Raw genomic sequence first — 21,302 nt, 5'->3', positions numbered from 1 at the left:
GTCCCTCCTGATAACATGTCCAAAGTACGTGAGACAAAATCTCGCCATCCTCTCTTCTAAGGAGCATTCTGGCTGTACTTCTTCCAAGACAGATTTGTTCATTCTTCCGGCAGTCCGTGGTATAGTCAACGTTCTTCATCAACACCATAATTCAAAGGCATTAATTCCTCTTGGGTCTTGCTTATTCATTGTCCAGCTTTCACATGCATATGAAAAAAGCCAACTGAAAATACCATGGCTTGGGTTAGGCACGTCTTAGTCCCCAAAGTGACACCTTTGCTTCTTAACATTTTAAAGAGGTCTTTTGCAGCAGATTTGCCCAATGCAAAAAAAAAAAAAAAGCAATACAATATGAAAAATGCCATTAAGGTTTTCTTTATATAAGATGCTCTGTTTATAGCTTTACTTCCTCAAAAATAAATAATTCTTAAGTTTCCCTGGAATTATTGATCCCCAGTTCATTTTTCCTATAGAGATCTGTATCCATGGTGACCTTGGCTGCTATGTTGCATTCTTGCAACAAAAGTTTGATATTAGACCTTCAAGAATAGGATCCCGCAATGGGCAGGTGTCCACCTTCATACGTAACAGCTTCAGAAAAGGCAAACCATTCTTTGAGAAAAAAATTCATTCGTTGGCTGAAAGAGAATTGAAATGCTATTTTCCCTCTGTTGATTTCAACAGAAGGAAATAAAGAACTCAGTGACTCAATGATGAAGCCAAGAGAAAATAGTTTTTAGCTTGATAGATAGAGCTGAAGAAATGATATTTGTTCATATTATTGAAACTACCTGAAATAAATATCTGCTGGTATTTTTTTTTTTTGTCAAGATAAAAGGAGCCTTCAAAAGAAATATGTTTTCCATTTGTTTGGATGGTTGGTTTTTGTTTAATAGTCACACAAGAGACTATTGAACAGCAGTCAACGTTTCACCACAAAACTCACGGAAAGGAAGATAGAGTAACATTTGTTAGGCCTCCCATCTGTGCAGAATTGCAGAGTATTTTCACAAACATTATCTCATTGAATCCACCCACCAGCCATGAGAGTAGCTTCTTTCATCTACTTCTTTTTAAGCTCAGAGAGCTTAAGAGCCTTATTTCAAGATCACACACATGAACAAGTCCATAGAACAAACTTTTTCCTGTCCATTTTTTCCTGTATGTGTGTGTGCTCCAAAAAGAAAGATGGTGGGTTTGGGTCATCACAAGTCAGAGTGGTGCTGTGGCAGTGGTCTTCACTGTGGGTGCCTAACGCATGCTGAGGGTGTGTTGTCTGCAATCAGTCAACCTTTCAGGGCAGTAATGGGTATTCTCAGGAGGAGAGGTGGCGAGTGTTCACAATGATTCATCAGTTATTCCTGGATCCTCCAAACAGAGAATCCTTGCATGGAGATTGAAGAAGAAACATTGAGGGATGGATGACCCAGCAAAAATATAACTAGTGGTCACTTCAATTTGAAGTATGAAGTATGCTCTCATTCGCCATTCTTGTTATATTGGCTCTTAGCAGCCTACACTTGCTCTTCAGAACACTTGTCAGTATATTAAGAGCTAGTCATTTGTGGGATTACCTGCCGATCACCTGTCTCTCTACCAGCCTGGGAGCTGGGGGAGGGGGGGCACTTTTCCTTTTTCTTCACCACCATGTTTCTAGGGCCCGTAAGAGGATACATAAGAAGTGTGCAGTAAATCTTTGTCAAGTGAATGAATGAATGATTGAACAAATGAATTCTTATAGAAGGTTATTACATAGAGTAGATTCATGAACTCATGTAATTATTTCAACAGCAGAGAATAATGCATCAGAGAAGTTGAGCTGTCAGGGATGAAGGTAGGGTGTGGAGCTATTACTCCCTTCTTGCTATTGTGGGTTCCTACAGCTATAAATGCTAATAGACTGAGTATAATGATTAAGGCAAGGAATCCTTCTTGGAATTGTTAATTAGGCTACTCTGACAAATCTAAGGCAGGTTTTATTTCGTGATTGTCATCTTTCAACCCTTAGTCATGAGTGGCTTATCAGGATTTTGAATTTCATTGTCTGCAGAAAAAGCTCTTTGCTTTCTTGTCGAGTATCTCTGTAAAATTCCAAAATTCTGACATGGCAGGATTGCTGACATGCAGAAAGGCTATGCAATAGAAGAATTACTCCCTCCCACATTTAGAGTTGACCTAAGTTCTCCTCCGCCCCTTAGCTCTTCCTCCCAACCTTCTGGTGGTCGTTATTGAGTCCTTCTGCTTACATCAACAGTAAGCCCACAGATAGTTGTATTTAATAACACATTTAAAATGTGTATACTGTGTTCATGGCTGGGTTGCATAGACTCGGCAGATCAAGGTGACATGTTGTTTGCTTCTCCTTTTCACGGGTCTGAACAAATTTAATACCAGGTGCTGCATGCCAAAACACTTCTTTTGCTGGAAACTGAATATTGAGATATGTATGGTGTTATGTGACTGCCACCCAAACCATTCTTTTCCAGTTACGGGAAGAATTTGACCGTGGGATTGATGTCTCTCTGGAGGAGGAACACAGCGTCCATGATGTGGCTGCCTTGTTGAAGGAGTTCCTGAGGGACATGCCAGACCCCCTTCTCACCAGGGAGCTGTACACGGCCTTCATCAACACTCTGTGTGCGTAAGGCAACCCTTTGCGGGGAAGTGCCCCTGGAATATCAGCATGTCCAAGTCACTCATCAAAAAAGCTTTGTGCATGTTTGCCCTGATAACTTTTTTTTGTCTTTATTTATTGGTCTCTAATGAGTGGGCTATTTGGGGAATTTTCTGAGATTTACCCTAGGGAGAATGAACAAGAAGAATCTGAGATGCTTTCAAATGACCCCTAAGACTAGAAAGTGCTATATAAATTGATGCTTTGGAGTAGTAGCAAGAGTTCACATTAAATCTGTTCCTAAAAATAAGTTTGCCTTTCTGGACTGAAAAAGTAGGAAGCCACAGGAGCCCAGAGAAGAGGGGGCAGGGAATGAGCCAAGGGAAGCCCAATGGTATAGCCCATGCTAGGTCTTCTAATGTGGCTACTTCTGGGCTGTAGATACAGATCCCACGGAAGAGAAATGGAGGGTGATGGGGAAGAAGGATAGACTCGGCCAGTCTCCAGTGCTACAATTAATATAAGGCCACGATAGAAGACACTGCCCTTGTACCATGTCTTGGGTATTGTCAACAGAAATTCTATCCTTTGGGTGTTCCCCAACAGAAAAGGGCCCCAAACCCATTAGAAATTCAAGTTCCAGAACCTTCATCAGTTCTCACCCATTGTCAGTAAATATTTACCAACCATGAAAGATTGAAATCCATTAAGTAAGCGATAAGTTACATATGGGAAAAGAGGGAGAAGCAAGTAAGGAAAATGAAGTTACCCTTCCATGTTGGATTATCATGATTTCTCTAGTTGTTCCATTTCCCCAGGGCTAATCCATCTTTATATCCTTCAGATAGATGTGCTGCTAGTTTGCTAACCCAGTGGGAGAGTGAATGAATGAATGAAATGTGACTTGCCTTGATAACCCCTTCAGTAAGACAGTTCCTCAGTGCCTGGTTTATACACCCCTGACATAGAGCACCTTTTTTGCCTTGCTTAGTGTTGGAGCCAGAGGAACAGCTGGGCACTCTGCAACTCCTCATCTACCTTCTACCTCCCTGCAACTGCGACACCCTCCACCGCCTCCTGCAGTTCCTCTCCATCGTGGCCAGCCATGCTGATGACAACGTCAGCAAAGACGGGCAAGAGGTACATCCCCACTTGGCCACCAGAGATGCTGTGACTCTTTCTTTTCCCTGCTTTCAAAGGATGAGCCACCAATATGGTCAAACATTTCACCTAAAGGAAATGACACCCTCTCCCCTGACTTCCCTGACTGTGTTGAAAGAAAACTAATGTTGAGCTTTCTCTAGAGGGACAGCTCCTCGGAACACATGGGCCACTCACTTCCTTGTAGGTTCCTAAGGATGCTTTCCCATGAGGCTGTCATTTCCCATGATGACACTCTATTCAAGCCCCTGAATTGCCATTTGTGTGAGAAAGACTAGCAAAGAATTTCAGAGGTGCTTGGAATCAGAAGACAGTAGAGTAACCGGAGTGGGGACATTGCTGTCCTTGCAACTCATTTGAAGTTCAACTATGATGTCACCTCTTTAGTCTTCCTGTTTATCCCTGGAGCTTCCATCTGCCCTAGTAGCTAGAATTCCATTATCTCTCTTCAGATGGGTCCTTTGCCTCCTTAAACTCTCCCCGCAAAGTAGGAACTGATTCTGTCCAATGGAGGGTCAATCCTGCTTCCACCGCCAGATGTAGAGGGAACTAGAAGCTCTGCTTTACTGATCATTGCCATCGTGTCTCTGTGCAACATGGTGTCAGCTGTTGAAGATGGTTCTGCAAAGTCCCACAGACTCTTTAGTGATATCTTGGTGGGACCCACATCGGAGGTCTTGGGCCCTAGCTCTCTTTGTCCATATTCATATGCTTCAAGGTGTTTTTTGGTTTCACCCTTGGACAAGGGAGGTGCTGGCCTAATTTTTAAGTGACTTCCTACCAAGTTACCTATTTTGTCTTTGCCTTAACAGGAAACCAGCTTCTCTCTTTGCTACCATGCATCCTAACTTCTCCCTGACCTTGGATTCCCCAGAGCGCCTGGTGGATTTGAACTGCCAACCTTTTGGTTAGCAGCCATAGCTCTTAACCACTGCACCACCAGTATTTCCAGAAGACATTAGGCCCTTTAACAGGCTAGCGTGCATTGTAAATCGACAAGAGGCCAGAGGCTTCCCAAATTCACCACTGAAACTTTTATTTTAAATTTTTGTTAAGCAGAACTCAGCTGTATTGGGGGTCCAATTCCATGAACTGGTCAAATGTTTTTCCCAAAGAACATAGTCATATATAATTTTTTTCCACTTTAATACAGAAAGACAATTCCACATTTCTTATCCTCATGCTCCGTGTTGGGGAAGGAATGGAACTTCCCTGAGATTGCCATTTATCACTCTAGTAGTTATAATTACTGAAACTTGCAGATTTAATATTATGGCTCTGCCACATTCTTTCAGCACACACAGCTCTTTGATGGCTATGGTATAATTCTTATAATTGCTAAGTAGTTCTATCACCTGTCTGGGTGTCAGCCTTTGGTGGTGGTAGAATGATGTGTATAATCACGGGGTAAAGTCAGAGAGAGCCCTGTGTTCCTAGGAAGGTCAGTTGCTTCGCTAGTATTTCTCAAGTGCTATGTGAGAAGGAGAAAGTCAAGTCTAAGCTGTTAAGAAGGCATCGAGAAAAGAGAAAAGTCCAAATGAACTCACTATTGCCTTTTTAGAATCATTTTCAGATACTCTTTTCATCCAAATGCTGAACAGGACCCCATTGCCTAAGCATAAAAGAAGAAAGTATGCTTAAAAAAATTTTTTTTTTTTTTAGATGGGTATAAATGAGAGATAGTATGCTGGAACACTAGCTATCATTTTTGTATCTCCAATGTTGCTGGAGCCCTGGTGGTGCAGTGGTTGAGAGCTACAGCTGTTAACCAACAGGTTGGCAGTTCGAATCTGCCAGCCTCTCCTTGGAACCCTGTCCTGTAGGGTCCCTATGAGTCAGGATCCACTTGAGGCCAATGGGTTGAGGTTTTTTACCATGTGCTAGCGTTGTGCTAGTGGCATTACATACATTATTGCTATTCCTCCTAACAGGCAAGAGAGATACCATTGTTCCCATGTTTTAGAGGTAGAAACTGAGAGGCTGGAGGGATTGAATAACTTACCCAGTGTCCCACTGGGAGTCTCCACTTCTAGTTGTGCAGGTTGTGCATTTGTGCATTTCACAAGTCAATGGGAGGCGCCATGGGCCCCATAATCACTATAGATTTGCGTAGTTATTAGGGCAATACCCCAGTGGGTGGCAGTAAAATGTCTTGAGGAAGGGGCTCCTTTCTCTAATTCACACAAAGTCATCTTATTGGCTAGTGGTGGGTCGGTCCCATGACTAATAAAGTCCCAGCTCTGCCTCTGACCCAAGCCAGTGTTAACATACCAAAAACGTATATAGAATAGAAATTAGGTCTGTGCTGGAGGTCTAGCTCTGGGTTTCTCAGCCTCAGCACAACTGACATTCGGGGCTGGATCCTTCTTTGTGGTAGGGCTGTCCTGTGCATTGTAGGATGTTTAGCTATATCCCAGGTCTCTACCCACTAGATGACTGTAGTCCCCCCTCCCAGTGTGACAACCAAAGATGTCTCCAGACAAGGCCACATGTCCCCTGGGGACAAAATTGCCCCCTGTGGAGAACACTTGGTAGCTCTATAAATCACTAGCCATGTGTCGTGGCACAAATCCATTGACCTTCCTAAGCCTGGTTTTCTTATCTGACCTTTGGGAATAACAGTTCTTGAACTGTCACTGCACAGTGGTTGAGAGGACTGGTTAACTCTAAGGAATATGAAAATCTCCTCCTATTAACAGCAAAGTTGTACAAGGCAGCAAGGGGTTGCAAAGGTTTCTAGACACTCTGGACCTAAACCTTGCATCCAAATGAAGGAGTAATAATCAAAGATTAAAGCACCCTGGGAAATGTAAGGAGAGCTTTACTTCTGTGCAATTGTGAGAAGTTACAGTAAGCAAGTAACCCGTGCCACCATCTTTGTTGGAAGTGAAGGGTACAAGCGGGGAAGTACTGAGGGGCCCGAGGGGTAATCGGGCTATGCTCATAGGGCACCAAATGCCTCTGTAAGGCCAAAGTGCTTGATTCTTTAAGCCGAGAATCCTTGGAAGGATTTGACTAACAGGCAAGATGATCCGTGCTGTCAATTGGTTAGAGATGGGAGAGAAAGAGTTAGGAAGCTCTGTTAGTCTCTCAGGGCTGCCATGACAAATCACTACAAAGTGGATGGCTTACAACAACAGAAATTTATCTCTCACAGTTCTTGTCTGAAATCAAGGTGTTATCAGGGCCAGGTTCCCCTGGGGGCCCTAAGAGAGACTCTTTCCTTGCCTCTTCCAGGTTCTGGTTGCTGCCAACATTCCTTGGCGTGTGGCAGCATCACTCCTATCTCTGCCTTCACCTTCTCATGGCCTTCTCGATTTTCATTCTCCTGTCCAGTCTATTGTAAGGACACTTGTCATTGGATTTAAAGCCCACCTGGATAATCCAGGATGATCTCATCTTCAAATCCTTAACAGAATTACATCTGCGAAGACCCCTTTTCCAAATAGGCTTGCATTCTCAATTTCCAAGATGAAGACACATCTTTTGGGGAGTCACCATTCAACCTACTTTTGTAAGAATAGCTTTTGTATGAACAGCAATATGTAATACAGTAATTATTTGAATCAAGTGTGTCCTGAGTGTCCAGTGATCATCATTCAGGGATTTTCTGATTACTGTTTTCTATATGCTGCTGTTATTAGCTGCCATTGAGTCTGCCCCCGACTCATGGCGACCCCATGCACAAAGGAACAGAACTCTGCTGGGCCCTGCACCATCTCCATGATCAGTTGTGGATCACACTGTTGTGCAAAGTAGATCGCCAGGCTTTTCTTCTTAATTTGTCTTAGGCCGAAAGCTCCGCTGAAACCTGTTCAGCATCAGAGCAACACGCAAGCCTCCACTGACAGACAGGTGGTGGCTGCACATGAGGTGCATTGGCCGGGAATCGAACCCGGGTCTCCCTCATGAAGGGCGAGAATTCTCCCACTGCACCAGCACTGCCCCCACTCGGTATGTTGTAGTGTACGGGAAATGGAGGAGGTGAAGACACAGGCAACTGTGGAATTAGGTGATGCACTGCTGAGTCACTGCAGGAGTTCAGAGAATGAGTGATGGAGGTGGGCCAGAAAAGTCAGGAATGCCTTCAGGGAGGAGACTGAATGTAAGCTACACAAGGAAGGATGTATAGGGAATTGAGTAAACTGAGAGTGTACACAGGTCCTAGAGATGGGAGTTAGCTTCCATCCCGTCTCATAGAAGTTGAGAGTAGAGGTAGAGGAATGAGAGAGAGGTTCTTTATGTCTTATTATTTTCATTGGTTTGGCACGTCCTGGTAGAGCATACAGAATTGGGTAGACTGTAGCAAGGCTGAGAATCAAATTTCAAAATATGGTCAGGAAAGCGATTTTCAACTTTTTCTCTTCTGTTTTTGTTAGTTTGTGTTAGTTGTGCTATCTCTTTGTTGGGGAGTTGCTTTTCTAGATTGAAACATGGCATAGTACTGAACCAGAGCGTGGAGAAGCTTGGAGCTCACACAGACTCTGCCAACACCGTGCTACATGGCCTTGTCCTTATAAAATGGCAGAAGAGGAAAGAAAATGGAGGTTGGCAGCGTAGTTAGAGGGTCTTACTTTCCTCATCTGTAAAACGAACATAAAACCAAACCTGTTGCCATCAAGTCGAGTCCGACTCATGGTGACATCATGTGTTACAGAGTAGACCTGCTCCATAGTGTTTTCTTGGCTGTGATCTTTATGGAAGCAGATCGCCAGACCTTTCTTCTGTGGCACTGCCGGGCGGGTTGGAATTGCCAACCTTTAGGTTAATAGTGGAGCGCAAACCATTTGAGCCACCTAGGGACCTAAGTGAACAAAATATTTCCTTTCTAATAAGTATTAAACTATAATTAGCTAATGTTAAAATCCAATGCATCATTAACTAATGGAATCTTAAAGATGTCTAAAAGAAGGGCATGAGAAAAATTGTTGACTAGTGCATCCGTGCTTTTTTTGGAAAAAAAAATGTGGTCTTATCAAATTGTGGTGTTTTGCTATCTTTTGTTTGTTTTATTTTATTCTGTTTTGTTTAGTTTGCTATTTGCTTTGCTCCTTAGGGGAGGGAGAAATTCCCAAATGTAAGAAAGATTTTATTTCTTCTAGAAAGAATATTATAGGAACAAAATTGAAACAGCCTTGAGGAGTGTTTTTTCAGGAAGTCCAAGAACCCCCTAGCATTGCATGGATAATGTGGTGTGAAATTGTACTTTTCTGGTGAGAGCATCCATAGCTTTCATTTACTTCTTAAAGGGCCTATAAGGAGAAGAAGAACTTACGAACCCTCAACGGGGAGTGTGATTACTGATCTTTGGGGAGGAGTATGCACTAGGAAATGAGAGACTGGCTTTGGATCTTTAGCCTAAGGATGAGGGGAGTGAAATACTAGGCCTGGGAGCAGAATTAAGGGGGTTCCAAAAAACTCAGTCATCATAGATTTTCCTGTATTCTGTTTGATTTTTCAACATCTGGCATTCCGACACAATTTATCTGATGACTGAGTTTTTTGGCGCCCCCTTAAATTTTGCTCCCTAGGTGAGGGCCCTCGTCCCTGCCCTGCTTTAAAGCTAGTTGTCCCCATTGCCCATGCTGTGACAGGGTCTGCCAAGGAAGAGGGTAGGGCCACCTGCTTCCTGGCTCCACCACCTCCCAGCTGTCATCTCTGCGTGTTACTTCCCTCCTCCAAAACATAAGGACAAAAACACCAGCTGCTTCAGAAGCTTATAGGGAAAAAGAGTTGAGATAGCCCGTGGAAAGCTCTGAGCCCAGTGACTGTCCATGCGAAACAGTTAATAAATATGAGCTCTTCCCATTAGGCTCAGAAATGATCTAGGAAGCTTATTCAGTGAAGATAAACTTACCCTTGAATTTGCTGGCTGATTAAATAATAATCCATCGTCAAGTGCACATTGAACTACTCAGACATAGCCACATGTGTGTGAGTGTATACATAAAAAAATGTACATATGTATATGTATATTCATATTACATATTTATACGTTATTTATATTTTATATATGCATATATAAGAAAACATGGCTGTCAAGTTGACTCTGACTCATGGTGACCCCATGGGTGTCAGTAGAACTGACCTTCCATAGAGTTTCCAATAGCTGTAATCTTAATGGCCATAGATCACCAGGCCTTTCTTCCGTAGTGCCACTGGGTGGATCTGAACGGTCAACCTTTCAGTTAGTTGCCGAGTACCACCCAGGGACCTCTATATGTGTATATATGTACATGTGTATATACATATCTATATACAGATACATATATGTACATACATATATATAAATGTATTTATATGTGTATAAAACCTGTTGCCAAATCAGTGCCTAAAAAGTAAACAACCAATGGAGAAAACCATACCCTAGCCAGACTCTTAAACCGGTGTCTCTTCTGGATTATGACACAAAGACACATTCTTTTCCATCCCTTCCCACTCATAGTGACCCTATAAGACAGAGTAGAACTGCCCCCTAGGGTTTCCAAGGCTGAAATCTTTACAGAAGCAGACTGCCCCATCTTTCTCCCATGTAGCAGCTGGTGGGTTTGAACCGCCAACATTTCAGTTAACATCTGAGCACTTAACCACTCCACAACCAGGGCTTCTTAAATATGTTGTTGTTGTTGTTAGGTGCCATCGAGTTGGTTCTAACTCATGGTGACACTACTATGTACAGCAGAACGAAATACTGCCTGGTCCTGCACCATCCTCACAATCGTTGTTATGTCTGAGCTCATTGTTGCAGCCACTGTGTCAGTCCATCTCGTTGAGGATCTTTCTCTTTTTCACTGACCCACTAAATTACCAAGCATGATATCTTTCTCCAGGGACTGATCCCTCCTGATAACATGTCCAAAGTATGTGAGACAAAGTCTCACCATACTCTCTTGTAAGGAGCATTCTGGCTGAACTTCTTCCAAGACAGATTTGTTTGTTCTTCTGGCAGTCCATGGTATATTCAATATTCTTTGCCAGTACCATAATTCAAAGTCATCTATTCTTTGGTCCTCCTTATTCATTGTCAACCTTTTGCATACATCTTGGTGGTATAGTGGTTAAGAGTTTGGCTGCTAACCAAAAGGTCAGCAGTTCAAATCCACCAGGCGCTCCTTGGAAACCCTATGGGGCAGTTCTACTCTGTCCGTCCTACAGGGTCACTATGAGTCAGAGTCAACTCGATGGCAATGGGTTTGGTTTTTTTTTGTTTTATATATATATATATATATATATATACGTATTTAAACATGGAGAGCAAGGGCCAAAGTTGTCTGTGAGTAAATCTACTTTCCAGTTTAAAAAACAAAACCAAGCAAAAAAAAAAAAAAGGCATTAACAAATCACAGCAAGGAATGGCTTGGTCCGCAGCTGGAATCTATGTGATTTTACAGACGGATTGTGTTGCATTCCCAGAATAGCATCAGGAGAAGGACAGGGAGGAAACAGAGCTCCAGATTGTCCTTGTACTAAACATTATTTTAAAAGAAAACAAAATCTTCTATTTGTTAATGTTAAAAAAAAAAAAAAAGGAGAGAGAGCAAACCCTAATATTACTTTGGGGGTGGGGGAGGATTCCCAGTGCCTCCTAGTTCTAAAGGAAGAATCTAAAAGTTGTATGTATTTATTTGATTTTATCATGAATTTCCAGCAACAGAAATGAAAAATTGTCATGTTTTATCAATGAAATAAAGAAAAAATAAGCAATCATACCTAAAGGGCACTCTACTTAAAGTTCCCAGCATTTAGCACAGGAAACAATTTCCCTTGGCTGGGTTTTGTCTTCTAAAAATCATGGAACCCATGGGCCACGCCGGGATTGCAGACGGGGAACTGCTGGCTCTGGGCTCCACAGGACACAGTGTGACTCAGGAGGTTTGTTCTCGGCTGTCACTTGGAACTCTTGAATTCTATGCTGTGTACCTACATGCTTTTCAAACCCACGTAGATCGGCCCAGGCAGTCTCCCCACCAAGCAGCCACTTCCCATACTTGTCCAGGAGTGCCTAGGATTTTAACTAACATTGACAAGAGAAATAAAAATTCAGCTAGGACAGTGGTTCTCAACCACAGGCCATGTTGCCCTCCAGGGACACTTGGCAATATCTGGAGACATTCTTGGTTGTCGAAACTGGACGTGGGGAGGGATGCTACTAGCATCTAATAGGTAGAGGCCAGGGATGCTACTAAACATTCTATAATACGTAGGACAGCCCCACCACAAGGAATGACCCGGCCCCAAATAGTCCTGTGATGAAGAAACCCTGGCCTAGAGAAACTTAACCAGTTCATCTTTCCCATCTTAAAATTAAACAGGTGGATGGATGAATGGATGGATGGATGGATGGATGGATGGATGGATGGATGGATGGATGGATGGATGGATGGATGGATGGATGGATGAGTAGATATAGATAGATAAAATAAGTAGGTAAAAGGAATTCCCAAGCCTTTTAAAATACTGGCATTCCTTGTTATGGCTATTCCACCTATAGTGAATAGCCAAGTTCACAAAATGTCTTTTGACGTTATTCTTTGTACCAGTGCTTATAATAACAGAAACCCGAAAGCAGTCTAAGTACCTAGCAGTTGGCTGGGATTAAAACAAACTGTGATATTATCCATGCAATGGGATGCTAGGGACCAATAAGGATGACAATATAGGATTGATTGAAGTGGAAGGATGAATGCAACGTATTGTTAAGAAACAATAAGCAAGTTACAAAATAATGTATGGACTATGATCCCAGTTTTAAAAAAGAAACTAATATAGTGTAGACATATATGTATATATGTGTATAGAAAAGATATGAATGGCTGGTTCTTGGGAGTGGTGTGATTATGGGCAATTTGTTTTCTTTATGCTTACCTGTACTTGTTAATTATTAATATTTTGAACATGAGTAATTTTTCTTTTATATTTCAGGTAAAAAAATAATTCCCTTCTTTCTCTCTGTACTACCCTTCAGCTCCTGCCATCCTTTCTTCTTCCTCCCCTGTCAAACTTTTTGGAAAAAGTATCTCCATTCACTGTTTCCACTTCTACAACTGCTGCTTGTCTCTTCTCTGCCCCTGGAATGGCTTACTTAGAACCATCTGATAGTCTGATCTTCATGGATTCTGACAAAAACAACCTGGTCCTTGCTGGAAAAAATAAAATGGAAAGGAAAAATGTTTCAATGATTATTGATCCATCCTGCATTTTGTAAAGCAAAAATAACAACAGACCTATATTCTCTCCTCCCACAGGTCACTGGGAACAAAATGACATCTCTGAACTTGGCCACCATATTCGGACCCAACCTGCTGCACAAGCAGAAGTCGTCAGACAAAGAGTTCTCCGTCCAGAGTTCAGCTCGCGCTGAGGAGAGCACCGCCATCATTGCTGTGGTGCAGAAAATGATTGAAAATTATGAAGCCCTGTTCATGGTAGGTGGCCCTTCCTGGGGGTGACATCGTGATGAATTGCCTTTGTGTTGCTTTGTGGCTGCATAATGGAACTCAAGTGCATCCCCTTTTGGTCTCCAATGCTGGTCATTTGACTGAAGTCATGGGAAGCTAGGCAGTTTCAGTAGTTGCTCCCTAAACAATGGTCACTCTTTGGGGTCATTTAATTATTCACTTAACAGTGTCCTTGCTCAAAGTGTCATTGAAACCCTTTCTTCTGGGATTCTATCTGTGGATCTCATGTGTTGTAACTATCCTCTATGATGGCACATTCTCCAAGAGCAATCTTGACATCTTAGCTCCTGCGTGAAACTTTGCCTGTCCTTCACCTGTCCTTCCTGTGTCCTTCCCATGTCACTTCTCTGTACCTTGAACCCCATTACTTGCCTTTGTGGTGTTTATCTTATTCAACATTGTGTTACAGTAATTTATGAGTAATTCCCCTAGTAGATTACAAACTCATTTCAAACAAGGGCTGTGCCCTTGTTATCTCCTCTCTGTATCCTCTGTATACTTTTGGAAGGCCCTCCATTTGGCAGTCATTCAATAAATATTTTTTCGATTTGTATTGAATTACCAGTTCCTGTTTTCCTTCATAAAACTGCATTACTTGCTCCAACTTCCCTTGAAACATTAGAACAAATGCCAACTCTCTTCTATTTCTGTTCACCACTCAAATTGCATGTCAGAATTTACAGGAACTTTCCCCCATGTTCCTTCTCCCATATCTCTTGTCATTTTGTAAACCCTTGCCATAAATCCTGCCTCCTCCACTCCTACGCCTCTCGAGCCATTTGTGACTTCTTCAATGGAGCGTGCTAGTTCCCTGCTCTCAACCCCTTTAATGTTTTGTCTGTATTTATCTGGTGCCATGCATTCGATTTATTTCCGTGCTTGCCATATACCAATTAAAAAAAAATTTGTAAATTTGAAAGCCAGTGGTGCAGAATCCTTGCCCTCTATGTCTCACCTGTGTGATCATGAGCAAGTAATTCAACACTCAACAGTATCAATTTCAGCTTCTGTGAAACGGGAGAAATAAAAATATGGCCTAATTTCAAGGTGGCTACCAAAGTCTGTTGATATCTGAAAGCGTTCTGCAAACTGTAAAATTCTATGTGCATGTTTATTACTAAGTATATTGGTTAGGCAGCGCAAGCTGCCCCAAATCTCAGTGCTTCAACATAAGACACACAAATATCTCGCTGGTAGAAAGTTTAACTTGATGTTTGGTGGACAGCCTTCCAGGTGGGGATTTAAGGACCCTGGTTCCTTGCACCTCGAGGCACTGCCACCCCCAAGGATTTTAGGGGCCAAACCTAGAAGGGGCATCCATCCCATCTGCTCCCCGAGAAGCCACAGCTAACTGCAAGGGAGGCTGGAAAATGTGTTCTGGCTGGGTGACCAGGAGAAAGAGAACATGGAGTTATCACAGTGACAAGTTCGCTGAGGCAGAGTGACTGCATCTTACTCTTTGTGTCTGAAGCACTCTCTCTCTGTTGCACACCATAAGCCCTCAAAAATGGTGCATGGAGTCATTGATGCTATATACATTTCACACTTCAGCCAAAATCCTCATAATTAATTACATATTTGGATGAATCAAATGTCTGAACTTCTCAACATTTTCCTCAAGTTTTAAGTCACGTATCATCTTGCCAAGTAGTCTTGGCATCGTTCCATGCTGTCTAGCTTTTTGTTCTAACAAAATAAAATAAGCGGCTCTCTTTGATCCTATTCTATTCTCTAAATTCTGTATTCTAAGCAAAGTTCACCTGCATATCTATCCTTCCACAAACCATCAGGCATTTCTTGTCCTCTCAGATACTGACAGAACACTTCCTAGTCTCCTGGAAAGTACAGCTGCCGCCATTTGGATTGTGGCATTCCTCTGTTTCCCGTTCCCTACTTCCTGGATTACTAAGGACAGCAGTTTTTGCTGCTAGCTGTGGTTGAGTCAGCCCTGACTCAGGGCGACCCCATGTACAATGGAGAAAACACTGCCCAGTTCTGCACCATCCCCATGATGGGTTGTGAATCCTACCATTGTGATCTATAGGGTTTTCACTGGTTAATTTTTGGAAATAGATTGCCAGGCCTTAGTTCCTAGTCTTTGGTCTGGCAGCTCTGTTGTAACCTGTGCAGCATCCTAGCAACGCACAAGCCTCCACTGACAGCCTGGCAGATAGTAAACAGCAGTATTCTGCCTTTTCCACCATTTTCCAAGTCTGATCTTTGTTTGCAGTTCTCCGTAAGGATTAATGTCGAGAGTGTCTTGGGTAGTAGCTCATATTTGTGTTCCGCATTTGTGGTCTTCACTTCTCAACGAGACCTTCCCCGGCCACCTTCTCTAAAATCACAAACCTCACTCACACCCATACTCCCTATCCCCTTTCCCCACTATGTTTCTCTTATTAGCACTCACCACTAACTTGGGCTACTAAAGACTCCCCACTAGAATGGAAACTCCAGGATGAGTTTTTGTCTGTTCCCGTCTATTTTCCTGACTGTGTGACTCCTGTGTCTGACACATGGTAGGAGCATAATAAATAGTATTTGAATTAGTGACTGACTCTATGGTTTTTTTTTCTATGGTAATTCTGTTTCATATGATTTCCATGTTACCAATTCTTACTCCCTAAACATGTGGAAAGGTTTGGGCATGGAGGAATTAAAGGTAACCTTTTCAGAGTACCTTAGCCTTTAACAGAAGCATTCTTAATCTCCTTGGACTGATTTTGGGAATTGTATACTGAGAAAGAGGACAGTGATTTGGGAAGGAAGGTGGGTCAAAGATTCCAAGCCCGGATCAGTAGAAAGATACTAGCTCTGGAACTAGAAAACTCTGTTACAGCCCTACGTCTGCTGCACGTTAGCTACCTGACCTCATCTCCTTAGATTTCTATTTCTTTAATATCATAGGGCTAGGTTTGAATGAATGGTATCCAAGAGCACTTCTAGGTCTAAAAATTACATGGTTCTCTGCCCTAGTATGGACTTCCCCTCCTTTATTCCAGAAAGCACAGAAGAATTTTTAGTTTATCTCAGCATATTTGGCATTTCGTAATCGACTTGTTTATACCAAGGCTGGTGGTTGGTTGGCAGAACCGACCTGTGTGGATAGACAAGCATTGCATCATGTATATGGTTGGTGTTTGTTTCTGTTTTTCTTTTTTAGAGAAGCTTCCAGAATTATGACGGTATTTTCAAACAAGGAAGGATAAAGCTAGACAGGAGCTGATGGTTAAAGGTAGTTAACAATTGTGGAACTTCATAGTCCTTGAAGGGATTTATGAGCCGGGAAAGGGGAGCATCAGTGCCCATTGATGTTAGAAAGGAAGATGTGCTAGAGAAGCCAATTGTGAACTTGTCCTTGAAGGCAGAATGCACCCTGGAAGCAGCGACTCGACATAAGAATTGATGGAGGGGATGTAGTAACCCACATTAGTTCTGACTGTCCTAATGTTGTCCATTTCCTGACACTGAGAATGCTTCTCACAAGTCGCCAGTATCTGAGTTAGTGGGAAAGGATGGAAAAGAACATGTCCTTGTGTGATAATCCAGAAGAGGCATCTGGATCCAGGGACTGACAGCAGTTCAAGAACCTGGCTAGGATGTAGTTTTCTGCATTGGTGACTTTTTAGGCACTGATTTGGCAATACTAGAGCTGGCAATATGTCATGATAACAGCCATTGTGATCACTCTACCAAGGAACCCAGGCAGCAGGTGGTAACAGTGGTTCTCAAACTTGAGTGTGCAACAGGGTTACAGGGAAACCTGGACATTCAGATTCCTGGACTACACTCCAGAGAATCTGATTCGGTAGCACTGGGATGGGACCCAGGCACCTGCACTTTCTAATGAACACCTCCAGGGAGCTCTGATGCAGATAATGTCCTAAGCACACCGGTATGGTGGAAAGTCCGTGAACTTTGCTATGAGCTACCAGATTCAAATCTCCACTCAACCATTTAATTGTTGTGTGATCTTGGGCCTGTGTTTAATTTCCGTAGCCTTCATTTTCCTCTTGTGAAAAAAAATAGGATGAGGCTACCTACTTTGCTGGATCATTTTAAGAATTAGAAATAACATCATAAGGCACATAGGACAGGAATTGGCATATATCGTTGTCGTTGGCTCTCATCCAGTCAATTTCGACTCATGGCAACCTTATATACAACAGAACAAAGCGTTGCCCAGTCCTACATCATCCCCAAGATCAGCAGCATGTTTGAGCCCACTGTTGCGGCTCTTGTGCCAATCCATCTCACCAAGTGTCTCCCTCGCCCTCGCTGGCTGTCTACTTCAGCAAACACGATGTGTGCTTCTCCAGCAGCTGATGCCTCCTAATGATGTGTCCAAAGCAAGTGTGTTGGACAGTGTTCTATTGTGATCCACAAGGTTTTCATTGGCTGATTTTCAGAAGTAGATTGCCAAGCCTTTCTTCCTAGTTTATTTTAGTCTGGAAGCTCAGCTGAAACCTATCCACCATGGGTGACCCTGCTGCGATTTGCAATACTGGTGGCATAGCTTCCAGCATCACAGCAACATGCGAGCCACCACAGTACGACAGCAGACTGACAGACAGGTGGTAGTGGCCTATACTAGACACTAAAAAAAAAAAAAGATAGTTGCTATTACATTAACTTGGTAATGTGCCTGAAACATTGCACCATCAAAACAGGCTGAGGTCTCCCCTTGGCAGTGAAGCCTCTCTTGACCTCTCTGTATGAAACTGGGACCTGGGCCTGCACATATATGCTTCTACCCCTCCCTCCGCTCTTTTTCTATTTCCTATAGTGCTTATCACCTTTCGGAGCACCTGCGTGGTGCAAACTGTTAATGTGCTCAGCTGCTATCTGAAAGGTTGGAGGTTCAAGTCCACCCAGAGGTCCCACGGCAGAAAGACCTGGTGATCTACTTCCAAAAAGCCATTGAAAACCCTCTGGAGCACAGTCCTACCCTAACACACATGGGGTCACCAAGAGTTAGAGTCTACTTGATGGCAAATTTTTTTTATCACCTTCTAACTCACTATATAATGTAACTCGCTATATAATGTACTCACTTATTACACTTATCGAAACTTGAGAGAATGCAGACTTGATGAGGGCAGAGATTTTTGTTTGTTTTGTTCACTGGCAAATCCAAAAAAGCCAGAACAGAACTCAGTAGGTGGTGGGTACTCAGTAATTATTTGTTGAATAAATCCTGCAACCTTTTATTGCTGAGAAAAAAATGTGGGTTTTGTTTCTGTGTGGTTGGTTGGCTGATCGGTTTGGGTTCAGTGCCTTAAATTTCCTTACCTTTAAATCATGCCCCTTCAATTCTGATATCCACAAGCATTTCTAACCTGCATAGCATAAAGCGATGCTTTCCGGGAACTAAAACATCAGAAACAAGCATATACAGACACCATCACTGTTATCACAGAGAGCATTCACCCACTCAATCGTCGACACGACTCGTTGTTCTGGAAGTTGTTCCTTCTGTAACTGATGTTGGCACCCTAGAAAAAACTCATATTGCTCTTGGGATTAATACGAGTTTCGAAGCCGAGTGGAGAAAACCAGCAGCTCATTCCAGGGGCCAACATGAGATGATTCCTACCAGTGCTTGTTTTTCCGAGAGGGCAGAGGAGGAGAAGACACCGCCCTTGAGGGCTGATGACAAGCCCAGTGAGCAGGAGACGTGGGAAAGCCAGTGCATTCCCACCCGCTGGGTCGTCAGCCTGAGCTGGGGACCAGCACAGTGCACGTGGGAAATTCAACTGAGAATGACTGGGAGCAAGGGTCAGAGGCCAGGATGAGGACTCCAAGCTCGGAAGCCAAGCTTTGCTTGGTGTACTCTTCCTTCTCTGATGCAAATTGCATTTTCTTAAAACCTCTTTTGCATGCAAAGTCAAATGGAGTCAAGCATGATCCAGGCCATCATACAGGAAACCACCCCCTACCAACATATCCAGCTAATTAGATATGATTTCCATCTCCTTTTTTCTATAGTAAGAGCAATCACTACCTATATGCCGGGGCTTGGGCTGGTCATTAGGAACATCATTGGCTAATTTACTTTTGCCACCATTTCATAAGGAGTAAGCCAGATTCCCGCCACCTGTGTGTTGGTTTGTCATACTGTGGTGGCTTGCGTGTTGCTATGATGCTGGAAGCTGTGCCACTGGTATTTCAAATACCAGGAGGGTTACCCACGGTGCACAGGTTTCAGCGGAGCTTCCAGACTAAGACAGACTAGAAAGAAGGCCTGGTGATCTACTTCCAAAAATTAACAAAATGAAAACCCTATGGATCATAACAGAACATGGTCCTATATAGTGCTGGATGGTGAGCCCCCTCGGTTGGAAGGCACTCAAAGTACACAGTGGCCGCAACAGTGGTCTCAAATATACCGAGAGTTGTGAAGATAGCGCAGGACCAGGCAACCATTCACCATGAGTCACACCCAGCTTGACAGCGACAACAATAACAAGCAAGCCAAGTCCCTTTGGCTATCAGGCAGCTACTAAGTGAATTATTTCTACAGCATGATGCCTCCCTACGCAGAAGGGGGTCTGTTTAAGGGGAAAGAAAGAGAACATTTACTTTAGCCTGTCTAAAAATGAGGAGCAAAGAAGACCTTTAACAGCACAGTTCTTCTGGAGTAATTGTAGTTCCAGCCTACTTGATGCTCAAGACAGCAGGTGGCTGCAGGAGGCAAGATGTGTCCCTACTGAGACCAGCTCACATTGTCCCTGTGTGCCATGAAAGAGCACAGGTACTGTTGGTGTCCCACACAGGTGGCGGGGAGCAAAAGCATACCCCCCTGGGCTGTTTCTACATCCTTTAACCCGTTACCATGGAGCAAAGTCTGCTCATTTTTCTGCATCCTCCTTACCTGCGTCATCCCGTGAGCCCTGGGGTCTTCTCTCCCAATTGTCAAAGATGCATCCTGGCATGTATCAAGCACTTGAGAAATATTCGTCCAATTTAATGCTTCTCAACCCTCCAAATGCACCAAGGCCTTCCTAACCCACCACAACAGAGCCACACAGAAGGTTCTCAGCTGGCCCTGCCTGGGTTGTAGCTTTTGCTCGTTTTGTAGCTTTTGCTCCCATAAAGAGCAAAAGCGATTTCTTTCCGTGTTTGTTCACAAAAAAATGTCACCATGACTTCCAGTGATATTTACTCACACTCGGGAGTGTTAGCGTTTTAAATGCCAAAGCAGGATTCTTAGTCAAGTGAGAAGTGGTGGATTGGTGCCTAAACCCAGTGGCAAGGGCAGATAGGGCTGGGTCCTGGGAATTGCTCTTCTAGAAGCCCTTAATGGTTTGCTATGGTGACTTAGTAAATGGAGAAAGCTCTCACCATTTTCCCCTCTCTGTGGTTTATGGAATAACTACATCACAGCAGTTATACCCCAGGCAATCATTCAAGGTTTCTGTTTTAATTTGAAAGGGTAGATTTTAATTGTGACAGTTTTATTCCTTCATGTGTGCACTGTTTACATTTCATTCTCAGAAGCGGGAGAGGCCAAAGTTCTTTTGATTTTTGGAATAGCATTATGCTATGAAGGAACACATTAAAATCTAAGGAGTTGAGGCTCCAGATAAACACATCCATAAATGGTGCCCTTAGAAGATATCTAAAATTACTAAATAGTTGACTAAAACCTGACAGAGATTTCCATGTGAAACAATAAACTTAAGTGAAGATGGTCTTTTGGCTGCTTTTTACTTCTTGATTTTAGACTGCAGAAGTGATTTTTTTAAAAAAATCACGTTTTTCACTATTGTGTCCCTTAGTTTCCATTTTGTGATATAAAAAATTCCCAAAGCCAAAAAAAAATTTTTTTTTCATCATCTGAGCCATACTTTTTTGGCGGGGGGGTTTGTCTTGACAGAGTCCTGGTGGCACCATGCTTAAGCACTTGGCTGCAAACGGAAAGGTCAGTGGTTCGAACCCACTAGCTACTCCACAGGAGAAAGATGTTGCTTATTGCTCCAGTTGTGAGGATTTTCGTTTTCTTAATGTTGAGGTGCAATCCATACTGAAAGCTGTAGTTTTTGATATTTAGCAGTAAGTGCTTCAAG

General features: G+C 42.9%; 1 protein-coding gene across 3 annotated transcripts in view; it reads left to right on the top strand.

The window, feature by feature from the left end:
• Positions 1-21,302, top strand: part of ARHGAP6 (Rho GTPase activating protein 6) — a 501,871-nt gene that overhangs the window by 459,234 nt on the left and 21,335 nt on the right. For all 3 annotated transcript variants that reach the window (XM_003415990.3, XM_064277957.1, XM_064277958.1), the window contains exons 7-9: positions 2,487-2,637; positions 3,606-3,754; positions 13,021-13,200. In XM_003415990.3, the coding sequence (XP_003416038.3) occupies positions 2,487-2,637; positions 3,606-3,754; positions 13,021-13,200 (480 nt within the window). The remainder of the gene's footprint in view (positions 1-2,486; positions 2,638-3,605; positions 3,755-13,020; positions 13,201-21,302) is intronic.

Source organism: Loxodonta africana, chromosome X, assembly GCF_030014295.1.
Source record: "Loxodonta africana isolate mLoxAfr1 chromosome X, mLoxAfr1.hap2, whole genome shotgun sequence".
Classification (NCBI taxonomy): Eukaryota; Metazoa; Chordata; class Mammalia; order Proboscidea; family Elephantidae; genus Loxodonta; species Loxodonta africana.
This window is presented reverse-complemented; position numbering and strand designations above follow the sequence as displayed.